This window comes from Lathyrus oleraceus, chromosome 4, assembly GCF_024323335.1.
Source record: "Lathyrus oleraceus cultivar Zhongwan6 chromosome 4, CAAS_Psat_ZW6_1.0, whole genome shotgun sequence".
In the NCBI taxonomy this organism is placed as follows: Eukaryota; Viridiplantae; Streptophyta; class Magnoliopsida; order Fabales; family Fabaceae; genus Lathyrus; species Lathyrus oleraceus.
Window position 1 is genome coordinate 208129087 of NC_066582.1, and position 12822 is coordinate 208141908.

The 12822-nt window shown below is 39.1% G+C and overlaps 1 protein-coding gene across 1 annotated transcript; it reads right to left on the bottom strand.

Moving 5' to 3' along the window:
* Positions 1-5210: 5210 nt before the first annotated feature.
* On the bottom strand, positions 5211-7079 carry LOC127136696 (uncharacterized). The gene is made up of 4 exons (XM_051063229.1): positions 6387-7079; positions 5990-6212; positions 5712-5944; positions 5211-5471 (listed from the first exon to the last, which is right to left on the bottom strand). Exons 1-4 carry the CDS (start codon positions 7077-7079, stop codon positions 5211-5213), a joined length of 1410 nt encoding a protein of 469 aa, XP_050919186.1.
* Positions 7080-12822: the final 5743 nt, after the last annotated feature.

Sequence of the window (12822 nt, forward strand, 5' to 3'; positions counted from 1 at the left end):
TGTTGAATGGTATTGGCCCAAAATCACCTATAATGTTTCCTCTTGGCACATGCATTTGTAAGTTGAATTTGCACTTCCTCCAAACATCAAAGTTGAATTTGCACTTCCTCCAAAGGACGAACATGAATCATCTATCTCAAAGGCTCAACCCTAGTTGGGGAGAAGGAAAAGGTTTGCTGAAAACCTGCACTATCAACTCTGCGGGGAATTTTAGGTCAACACCATATCAAATGGGCGACAACCTTGCAGAGGATTGAAAATACTGCTAAATAATCAAGGATAACAGGGGTCATAGTTGACTCTGCTGGCGACTTGAGGGGAAACAAAGTTTGCTGAATTTATGAAACCTGCTGCAATAATGCACCTACAACTCAAGGGCGGCAATTACGAACTCAGCTAAGGGAACCATCAAAACTCGTCTGGAAGCTGAAAAGCTGCCGGGGAAGAAACAGAGATCACACCAACTGCTTGGAGAAAACCAACAATGCTTCACATTTTAGGGCTTACCTGTCCTCGGACCGCTGTAGATTTCCTTAAATGAAATCGATTGCTCTTATAAAAGTAATTTCTTTTATTATTTAAGAAAACATGATTTTGGTTTCACAACTTTAACTTCAAAATGATCACAATAAAATTTAATTCTAACTAGATGAATAAATAAGAGTAGAAACAATTGGATAAAGGCTCAACTTTATTTAATAGGATGGTAGTCTGTAAATGACAAGACTCCATAGATCTTTACAAAAGTTGAAAATGGTAATTTACATGGAAAAGCGCTACATTGAATACAATGATCACTAATCCTTATACCGCCTTCAATATCCACTGTGCTCTTGGCTTTGGTTGAAGATGAATCAGAACAAAACATTATGCTCAAGAAAGTCTTCAAGGTTGGAGATCAACAACTTGCAGTTACTTGCCATAATTCCTAATTTTTGCATAAATTTCCCCAAGGCGGGGTACTCAATTAATCGGGATAACTTTTCTATTTTATGTCTATAACTTTTGCTTGGATCGCCCTTTCGGGTTTTCAATCCACCGAGACACTCATTTTTGCCTAAGCCGCCCTTTCGAGTTTTCAACTTAGCGAGTTGTTCTTTTCTTTTTTAGGCGAAGTATTTCTTGACTGCATCGGCATTCATAGTACGTGTGAACTCTTCACCATCCATAGTTGTAAGAATCAAAGCACTGCCTGAAAAGGCTCTGTTAACAACATATGGGCCTTCATAATTAGGAGTCCACTTTCCCCTAGAATCTGGTTTGAAAGATAGAATCTTCTTGAGCACAAGGTCACCTTCTCTGAACACACGAGGTCTGACCTTCTTATCAAAAGCTTTCTTCATTCTCTGCTAATATAACTGACCATGACACATGGCAGTCAATCTCTTCTCTTCAATCAAATTCAATTGGTCTTACTTGATCTGACACTATTCAACCTCGGTCATCTTTGCTTCCATCAAGACACACAATGATGGGATCTCAACCTCTACCGGGAGCATATCTTCCATGCCATAAACAAGTGTGAAAGGGGTTGCCCCTGTTGAAGTGCAGACGGATGTACGATACCCATGCAAAGCAAACAGGAGCATCTCATGCCAATCCTTGTACGTCACAACCATCTTCTGAATGATCTTCTTAATGTTCTTGTTTGCAGCTTCAACAACCCCATTCATCTTAGATCTGTAGGGAGAAGAATTATGGTGTGCAATCTTGAAGTCTTTGCAAAGAGCTTCCACCATATTATTGTTCAAGTTAGATCCATTATCAGTAATGATCTTACTTGGAACACCATACCGGCATATAATATGATTTTTGATAAACCTCACAACAACTTGCTTGGTTACATTCACATACGATGCTGCTTCAACCCACTTTATGAAGTAGTCAATAACTATAAAAATGAAACAATGCACGTTCGAAGCTTTAGGTTCAATCATGCCAATCTTATCAATTCCCCACATGGAGAAGAGCCATGGGGAGGAAATGACATTTAACAATGTCGGCGGAATATGAATCTTATCTGCATATATTTGACACTTGTGGCATTTCTTCATAAACTTGCAACAGTCAGATTCCATTGTCAGCCAATAGTAGCCTATTCTCAACATCTTTTTTGTCATAACATGTCCATTGGAATGTCTACTTCGTGTCTATCTACGCATCTGAGCAGAACCATATTGAAGTTTCTTTTGTATAGCACATCACCATTCAGGTAGAAGTTGCCGGCTAATCTTCTCAAAGTCTTCTTATCTTTCAGAGATGCCCTAGGTGGGTAAATATGAATTTGGAGAAAACACTTGATATCAAAATACCATGGCTTCTCATCTTTGATCTCTTCAACAACAAACACATGAGCCGGCCTATTAAGACGCATCATGGTCAAATTGGGAACTTCATTCCAGAATTACACCACAATCATTGAAGCCAACGTTGCAAATATGCCATCCGGTTTTCATCTCGAGGGATATAATGAAACTCAACCTTTATAAAGAAAGTTGAAATCCTCCTCGCATAATCTCTATATGGTATCAAACCGGGTTGATTCGTCTCCCATTCACCTTTGATCTGGTTTACAACCAAAGCTAAATCTCCATAGACGTCCATGTATTTGATTCAGAGATCAATGGCCTCTTCAAGCCCCATAATGAAAGCTTCATACTCAGCCATATTATTTGTACACTTTAAAGTCAATCTAGCTATAAACGGAAAATGCGTTCCTTGAGGAGTAATAATCACTGCCCCAATGCCATTACCATACTGATTAACAGTTCCATCAAATACCATGCCCCAACGGGAACCAGGCTCTGACCCCTCTTCAAGCAATGGTTCATCACAATCCTTGATTTTCAAGTACAAGATCTCTTCATCAGGGAAATCATACTGTACTGACTGATAATCTTCATAGGTTGGTGAGCCAAATGGTTAGCCAAGACACTACCTTTGATCGCTTTCTGAGATTGGTATTCAATATCACACTTTGATAACAACATCTACCAACGAGCAATCCTCCCAATTAAATCAGGCTTCTCAAAAATATACTTGATTGGATCCATTTTGGATATCAACCAAGTGATATAATTCAACATATATTGATGAAGACGCTTAGAAGCCCAAGCTAATGCGCAACAAGTCTTTTCTAGCATAAAATACCGAGTCTCACAGTCAGTGAATTTCTTACTCAGGTAGTAAATAACATATTCTTTCTTTCCAGTTTCGTCTTGCTGACCAAGAACACAACCCATACTCTCATCAAGCACAATCAAATACATGATCAATGGTCTTCCTTCAATAGGCGGAGACAGAATCAGAGGCTCAAGCAAATTCTCTTTAATACTTTCAAAAGCTTTCTGGCCATCTTCGGTCCAATCACAAGACTGATCTTTCTGAAGAATCTTGAATATAGGCGCACATGTGGAAGTCATATGCAAAATGAATCTGGAGATATAATTCAAGCGGCCGAGAAAACCTCTGACTTGCTTCTCAGTTTTGGGCGCGGGCATCTCTTGTATTGCTTTGACCTTGGCAGGATCAACTTCAATACCTTTCTCGCTAACAATAAATCCCAACAACTTACTAGAGCGAACACCAAATGAACACTTATTGGGATTCAAGCGGAGTTTGTACTTCCTCAAACGCTGGAATAGCTTCAACAAATGCTCAACATGCTCTTCTTCATTACTGGATTTAGCAATCATATCATCAACATAGACTTCGATCTCTTTATGCATTATGAAATTCTGGTATCAGATATGAGATGTCGAAGGTAATGTCACGACACTAATATCTGAACAACAAGTGAAATATAAACAGGATAAAAATAGAGAAACAGTTGAATAAGCGACACAAGAAATTGTTAACCCAGTTCGGTGCAAACTCACCTACGTCTAGGGGCTACCAAGCCAGGAAGGAAATCCACTAAATAGAATTAATTCAAAGACTCTCAGTAAACAACTTCAAGTTATAGTCTTTTCACCTAATCTCTACCCGTGTGACTTCTATCTAAGAACTCTTAGATATGAGACCCTACTCACTCCCCCTCAATCACAGTAGTGATATTAGAACAAATACAAAAAGAAAGAAGATACACTTCAAGGACACATACTTGATCTTGCTTAAAAGCTTCAATCAAGTAAACAAATACACTCGTACTTCAAAACTTAGAGTGGACAAATTATAACACAAAACTCAGTCCAATTCATACATCAACAAGATGAATGAATGGCTCACAATTCACACGTTCACACAAGACTAAAACCCTAAAACTCTCTCACTTCATCGTTCGCATCTTGTGTGTATAAAAGAGGTTTTACATGGACTTTAAATAGAAACTTTTTGAATGGGCCTGGGCAGCATGAAACCCTAATTCGATTTTAATTGCGTATCTCCTAAGAAACAACAACTAATCATTCCTTTTTGGAAAATAGAACATTCTGGTTTTAAATAGAATTACTCCTTGAATAACGCATGCAATCTCCACATAAGCACATAAAGATTTGCATGAAAAGCGCCACAACAAAACACATAACGTTCAGACTGAATGTTTTGTATGCACATGTCTTAACATAGGGTCTGACATCTTGGCTAACTCCTGCACAACCATATTTAAACAACCTGCAGGAAGCTGATATCACATGTCAAGACAACACGCGTGACATCTTGTGATAACACTAAGTTTTACCAAAATTGATGCCAACACATAGAACCAACAAACTCCCCCTTTGGCAAATTTTGGCTAAAACATACATCAGATCATACGTTCACAAGAAATCAATCAAAGTATCAGTTCAGCAGCAGAAGTAAACATACACACATTACTAGCAAAAATAGCAACTAGTAAACATACATGCGCTTGTGCTCAGAACACACCACCTGCCCCTTCAGCTAGTCCACACCAAGCAACAACCTGCTTCACACATACATAACACAGAGAGTTCTCCCCCTGTGCCACACAACTACACACCAGACAATTCTCCCTCTTTGTATCAGTCAAACATCATCTAGCTATAGCTACTTCTCTCCCTTTTTAGACAAAAAAGACAAAATAAATGTCTATTTAGTCATTAACAGAAATGTCAAAAGTTAAAGGGTTACAAAACCAAGTACATAATCAGCTGTAAGCAGACTGAGAAACAGATCAACAAAGTAATACCAAAAAAAAGGAAATCCATCAAAGAAAACCATCACATCAATAGAGACCAAAGTCAAAGGAGCTAATCAGTAGAGCTTGAGCTTGCAGCTTCAGCAGCACCAGAAACATAATTGCCACTTGTCTCATCATTGTCTGCAGACCTCTCACTGGAGGTGTGGGCTTCAACTTCCTTAGCATGTTCAATATTTTCACCTTCAGCCTGCTCCAAGCTTGCAATTAAGGCTTCCAACGATTGTTTCCTAGCTGTTGCTACCCTTATCCCTTCACCCAGCTCTTTGCAAGTCTCCTTAAGCTCAACAATTATTCCAACTTTTGAGGTTGGCTTTTTCATGGCAGATGTCATGACAATATCCTCGACATGACTGCCTTCAAACAATTTATAGTGCACAAACAGAGCAGGTTTTCTTCTACTAGGTAAGTCATTAGAGCATAAAATACCAGGATGTTGATTCAGGATAATCCCACAGATCATAGAGGGAAAGGCAATAGGCAGCTTAACTGCATTAATAGATGCATGCTTGATGATTTATTCAAACATAAATCTACCATAGTCAAAATTCACTTTGGTTCCAGAAGCAAAAATAAACCTTCCAAGGGTATTATCAATGGTGGAAATATGGTTGGTAGGGACCCAATTTGCAGCTCCTATTTTATGCAATATAGCATACTTGAGAGTCAACTTCCCAACAGGAAGATGCTTTTTAATAGGCCAACCTTTCACTTGCTTAGTTGTAATCTCTCTATAGACCTTATTGTCTGTAGCTTCCAATTCACCTGCACCCTCAATTTTTCTTCCTAGAAAATTATTAATAATAGTGGGAGAGAATGTGATACACTTACCCCTCACAAACACCTTGCAAAATTCCTTGCTGTTCTTATCAGCAATATCCTCAGGAATGTCAACAATGAATTCCTTAACTAAACCCTCATAACATTGAGAGAACCCAACCACAATCTTCAACAACCCAACAGCCTTTATCAGGTCCTTGACCTCCTTGACATCAGCAACATCTTTTCCCAACTCCCTTTCCACAACCACCCTTCTTTGAATCACAAATTTCCACTTGGCAGCTCCATCCTCAAGATGGAAAGAGATGTTATCCAAATGAACAACAACAACTTTAACAGGAGACTTCCTAGCAGTGGTTTTCTTCACAGGCGAGATGTCAGGGACATCTTCTTCAACATCCTCTTCAGACTCAGAATCTTCTCTGACCTTCCTCTTCTTTACTTCAACCTTGCTCCAAGATTTGGAGGGACCAATACCAACAGTCTTCTTAGCTTTTCTAGCTGACATAAGTTCAGCCACAGATCTTCCTTTTCGAGTCTTCATGCGTTTAGCCACGCTTGGCTTTAAGTGACAAAGTAAGTTATCCTCTTGATCATCAGACCTATCATCCTCTAGGTCAATCACATCGTTTGCATCATCATGCTTCTCGAAGTGGGAAGCATTGGCAGTTTTAGCTGCCACATATTTTCCTTTATCAGACACAGTTTGCCCTAGAGAGCACAACCCTTCAGCAACCATGTCCTTTTTAGAACTGGAGGAATCGTCACCCTTCTCACTATGTTGTTCAACCTCAGGAGAGGGGTGCATTTGAGACAGGGGAGTAGAAACTCCCTTCACAGAATGTCCTTCATTAAGGATTCTAGTGACTAGGTTTCTTATAACACGATCAGTGTGGTGTATATCTTCCTTAGAATTTGTGGTAGGAGTTGAACCAGAAGGAATACAAGAGGAGTTACCTTGATCAGAGCATGCAGAAGCTGAGGCATCAATGGGATGGTTCAAATCAAGGGCCTCGCAGGGAATAACTGAGAGAGGAACCACATCTAGAATCTCATCATCGGGAATGTCCATGGGAGGAGCGCTAACCTTTTGAGTAGACTTAGTAATTTTTGAAGCAGAAATATTTTGATGTTGTGACATTTTGGAGTTTTTATGGAAAAAGTGCAGTTGCCCTAGCAGAGGTGTGTGAAGAAGGAGCAGGAAGATGGAAGAGTTGGAGTAGGTAGTAAGGTTATAGGGGTAGCGTGTGAAGACGTAATAGATGGTATTTCCAAAACTAGGTGATGATTTACCATAATGGGGGCGCTTTATTTTAGCCACATAGACACTAACTTGCTTACTTTTTCCACTCCATATTAATTTCTACAAGTCTTCATAAATGCAAATCCCTAATTTTCCTCTTAGGACTTCAAACTGATTTGCATCCAAGGCCCTTGTAAAAATATCAGCTAACTGCATCTCAGTAGCAACATGCTTTAAGGCTACAATCTTATCCTCCACGAGTTTTCTAATAAAATGGTGACGAATATCAATATGTTTTGTCCTACTATGCTGAATAGGATTCTTTGAGATGTTTATAGCAGTCAGGTTATCACAGTATAATGTCATGACATCTTGCGTGACATTGTATTCAGTCAGCATTTGTTTCATCCACACTAGTTGAGAACAACTACTTCCAGCTACTATGTATTCAGCTTCAGCAGTAGACAGAGAAACACAATTTTGCTTCTTACTAAACCATGATATTAAATTTTCCCCAAGAAGAAGCATCCTCCTGATGTGCTTTTCCTATTATCAGCACTTCCAGCCCAATCAGCATCACAATATCCAGACAACACAGATTCAGATCCACGAGTGTATAGCATCCCATAGTCACTAGTGCCATTGACATATTTCAGGATCCTTTTCACTTGGTTTATATGGCTCACCTTTGGTTCAGCTTGATATCTAGCACCTACACCTACAGCAAAAGCAATGTCAGGTCTGCTTACTATGAGATATAGCAGACTCCCTATCATGCTTCTGTAGAGACTTTGATCCATACTGACACCATTTTCATCTTTAGACACTTTCAGATGAGTAGGAGTAGGTGTCCTCTTGTGGCTTGCATTCTCCATGCCAAGCTTCTTAACAATATTCCTGGCATATTTACTTTGAGATAGAAAGATAGAATCTTCCATCTGCTTGACTTGAAGGCCAAGAAAATAGGCCAGCTCTCCAACAAGGCTCATTTCAAATTCAGACTGCATTTGCTCAACAAAATGTTGAACCATCTTACTTGACATCCCACCAAACACAATATCATCCACATAGATCTGAGCCATCATGAGCTTTCCTCCTTCATCTTTGACAAATAAAGTCTTATAAATGTCTCCCTTTCCGTATCCATTGTCAATGAGAAACACTATGAGTCTCTCATACCAAGCTCTAGGAGTTTGTTTCAACCCATAGAGAGCTTTCTTCAACTTATACACATGCTTTGGAAGATTTGGGCCTGTGAATCCCTTTGGTTGTTCAACATATACTTCCTCATTCAAGTAGCCATTTAAGAAGGCACTTTTCACATCCATTTGGAACAGTTTAAACTTCAGAATACATGCCACTCCTAGCAATAATCTAATGGACTCCAGGCGAGCTACATGAGGAAATGTTTCATCAAAGTCAACTCCTTCAACTTGAGTGTATCCTTATGCTACCAATCTTGCTTTATTTCTAGTAACCACACCTTTTTCATCAGATTTATTCTTGTAAACCCACTTTGTTCCAATAACATTTATTCCTTCAGATCTTGGAACTAATTCCCATACTTCATTTCTCTTGAATTGGCCTAACTCTTCCTGCATGGCATTGATCCAGAATTCATTAGTTAAGGCTTCTTTAACATTATTAGGCTCAATCTTGGACACAAAACAGGCATGTGAGATCACTTCCCTTGATCTAGTGGTGACCCATTTATTTGGGTCTCCTATAATGAGATCTTTAGGATGATCCTTCTGAATTCTGATAGAGGGTCCCTTATTTACTTGATCAGCTTCAGGTTCAGCTTAAGTGGACTCACTTTCACTACTTTTGTCCAGGAGTTCAGCTGGGGCATCATTTAGAAATGTTTCAACATCGTCTGTGACACCAGTCTCTTGATCATCAACAACAACATTGATAGATTCCATCATAACTTTTGTTCTGGAATTAAAAACTCTAAAGGCTCTACTGTTTGTTGAGTAACCCAAAAATATTCCTTCATCACTCTTGGGATCCATTTTCCTTCTTTGTTCACGATCAGCCAGGATATAGCATTTACTACCAAACACATGGAAGTATTTGACAGTAGGTCTTCTTCCCTTCCAGACTTTATATAAAGTGGTTGAGGTCCCTTTTCTCAAGGTTACTCTGTTGTGAACATAGCAGGCCGTGTTCATAGCTTCGGCCCAGAAGTGGTAAGGTAACTTCTTAGCATGAATCATAACTCTAGCAGATTCTTGGAGAGTTCTATTTTTCCTTTCCACCACACCATTTTGCTGATGGGTAATGGGAGAAGAGAATTCATGACCAATCCCTTCAGATGAACAGAACTCAACAAATTTATTGTTCTCAAATTCTTTCCCATGATCACTTCTGATTCTTATAACATGACTTTCTCTTTCTCTTTGAAGTCTTTGGCAAAGGTCTTTGAACACATCAAACACATCATATTTTTCCCTTTTAAAATTCACCCAAGTATATCTGGAGAAGTCGTCCAGCACAACATAAGCATACCTTTTCCCACCAAGACTTTCCACCTGCATAGGTCCCATCAAGTCCATGTGGAGAAGTTCCAGCACTCTATATGTGGTGTCATGTTTGATCTTCTGATGTGACATCTTTGTCTGCTTTCCAATATGACATTCACCACATACTCTTCCTTCTTCAATCTTTAATTTTGGGATTCCTCTGACAGCTTCAACAAATATGATCCTCTTCATTCCTTTAAGATGCAGATGACCCAGTTTTTGATGCCATAGTTTCACTTCTTCTTCTTTAGCTAGAGCACATATTGATGAATAGCTAGTTTCTTGAGAAATCCACATATAGAAGTTGTCCTTAGACCTGACTCCTCTCATGATCACCTCATTTTTTGCATCAGTAATCAAGCATTCAGTTTTTGTAAAGTTCACATTTAGACCTTGATCGCACAGTTGAATGATGCTGATCAGGTTTGTAGTCAATCCTTTAACAAGCAGCACATTATCAAGGTTAGGAACTCCAGGACAATTCAACTTTCCAATCCCCTTGATTTCACCCTTTGCTCCATCACCAAAAGTTACATAGTTGGTGACATGAGGTTGGAAGTCAACCAGCAGGTTTTTTCTTCCAGTCATGTGTCTGGAGCATCCACTGTTAAAGTACCAATCTTCTTTGGCTGAGACTCTGAAGGAAGTGTGAGCTATCAAGTTAGTAGCATCAGCCCTAGGAACCCATTGTTTTCTGTTAGCAGGGATGTGTTGTTTGGGTCTAGGTTGATGAGTAGGACTAGGATAACCATACAACCTAAAGCAGAATGGTTTTATGTGACCAAATTTCCCACAGTAATGACATCTCCATCTTTGGTGTTTTCCTTTATGTTGTCTTCCCTTGTGATGTTGAGACACCTGATGTGACATCTTTGGTTTGCTATCAGTGGGACTACAATCAGGAGAAGATTCACTGAACCCTAGGCCAGTCATGTCTCCTGCCATCTTTCCAGTCTGGAGAATTTTGTCTAAGGTGTCAGATCTACTGTTTAGCATTCTGACATACTTCGTCATCTCATCCAGTTTGGAGTTCAGGAACACGGCTTCGATGTTCAACTTAGAAATGGTTTCTAAGTGTTCTGTCTTCTCATCCTCTAGTTGGGTTATCAGTTTCTTCTAATTCTCCACTTGTTGACACACTTTTTCACTTCTGAAACACAACTTCCTATAAGAAGTAGCTAATTCATCAAAGGTTAATTCATCATCACTAGAGTCTTCATCAAGATCCCATCTCCCAGTCAAGGAAGTCACAAGATTGGCAAACTCTCCTTCTGTTTCACTTTCAGAATTATCATCAGACCAAGTAGCAGCAAGACTCTTCTTCTGTTTCTTGAGGTAGGTCCCACATTCAACTCTAATGTGACCATACCCTTCACATTCATGGCACTGAATTCCTTTGCCCTGTTTGGATTTTTCTTTAGATTTTGTTCTTCTTCCAGCATCACTGGGCCTATTGATGTCAAATGAGTTATTCTTGACATTAGACTTTGACCTCACATCCATCCTCTTCAGAATTTTGTTGAATTGTCTTCCAAGTAATGCTAAATCATTTTCCATACCTTCATCAGTATCCTGACTACTTTCTTCTTTTTTTATCTTCAGTGTTTGACATAAAGGCTGTGCTTTTGAATTTCTTTTCAGATCCATCACTCATTCCCAACTCGAATGTTTGGAGGGATCCAATTAGCTCATCCACTCTCATCTTGAAGATATCTTGAGATTCTTCTATGGCTGTCACTTTCATGGCAAATCTCTTGGGAAGTGATCTGAGAGTTTTCCTCACAAGCTTTTCATCTGACATCTTCTTACCCAGGGCTCCTGAGGCATTAGAAACTTCAAGGATATTCATATGGAAGTCATGAATACTTTCATCTTCTTTCATCCTCAAATTCTCAAACTTAGTAGTAAGCAGCTGCAATCTAGACATCTTTACTCTAGAGGTACCTTCGTGAGTGGTTTTGAGAATATTCCAAGCGTCTTTAGCCACCTCACAATTATTCACCAGTCTGAAGATGTTCTTATCAACCCCATTGAATATAGCATTCAATGCTTTATAGTTTCCAAGAGCTAGTCCATCCTCCTCCTCGGTCCATTCTTCCTCAGGCTTCTTATCAGTTGTAACTTCTCATTCCTTTATAGTGAAGGGATGTTCCCAGCCTGTTAGAACAACTTTCCAAGCCTTATTATCCAACAATTTCAAGAAGGCTACCATCCGAGGTTTCCAGTAGTCATAGTTAGATCCATCCAGAATTGGTGGTCTATGTACAAATCCTCCGTCTCTATCCATAGTACCAGAAAATAACGTCCCAAGATCTCAACCAGAACTAGAGCAGGATGCCTGCTCTGATACCAAATGAAATTCTGGTATCAGATATGAGACGTCGAAGGTAATGTCACGACACTAATATCTAAACAACAAGTGAAATATAAACAAGATAAAAACAGAGAAACAATTGAACAAGCGACACAAGCAATTGTTAACCCAGTTCGGTGCAAACTCACCTATGTCTGGGGGCTACGAAGCCAGGAAGGAAATCCACTAAATAGAATTAGTTCAAAGACTCCCAGTAAACAACTTCAAGTTATAGTCTTTTCACCTAATCTCTATCCGTGTGACTTCTATCTAAGAACTCTTAGATATGAGACCTTACTCACTCCCCCTCAATCACAGTAGTGATACTAGAACAAATATAAAAAGAAAGAAGATACATTTCAAGGACACATACTTGATCTTGCTTAAAAGCTTCAATCAAGTAAACAAATACACTCGCACTTCAAAGCTTAGAGTGGACAAATTACAACACAAAACTCAGTCCAATTCATACATCAACAAGATGAATGAATGGCTCACAATTCACATGTTCACAGAAGACTAAAACCCTAAAACTCTCTCACTTCATCGTTCGTATCTTGTGTGTATAAAACAAGTTTTACATGGACTTTAAATAGAAGCTTTTTGAATGGGCCTGGGCAGCATGAAACCCTAATTCTATTTTAATTGCGTATCTCCTAAGAAACAACAGCTAATCATTCCTTTTTGGAAAATAGAACATTCTGGTTTTAAATAGAATTACTTCTTGAATAACGCATGAAATCTCCACATAAGCACACAAAGA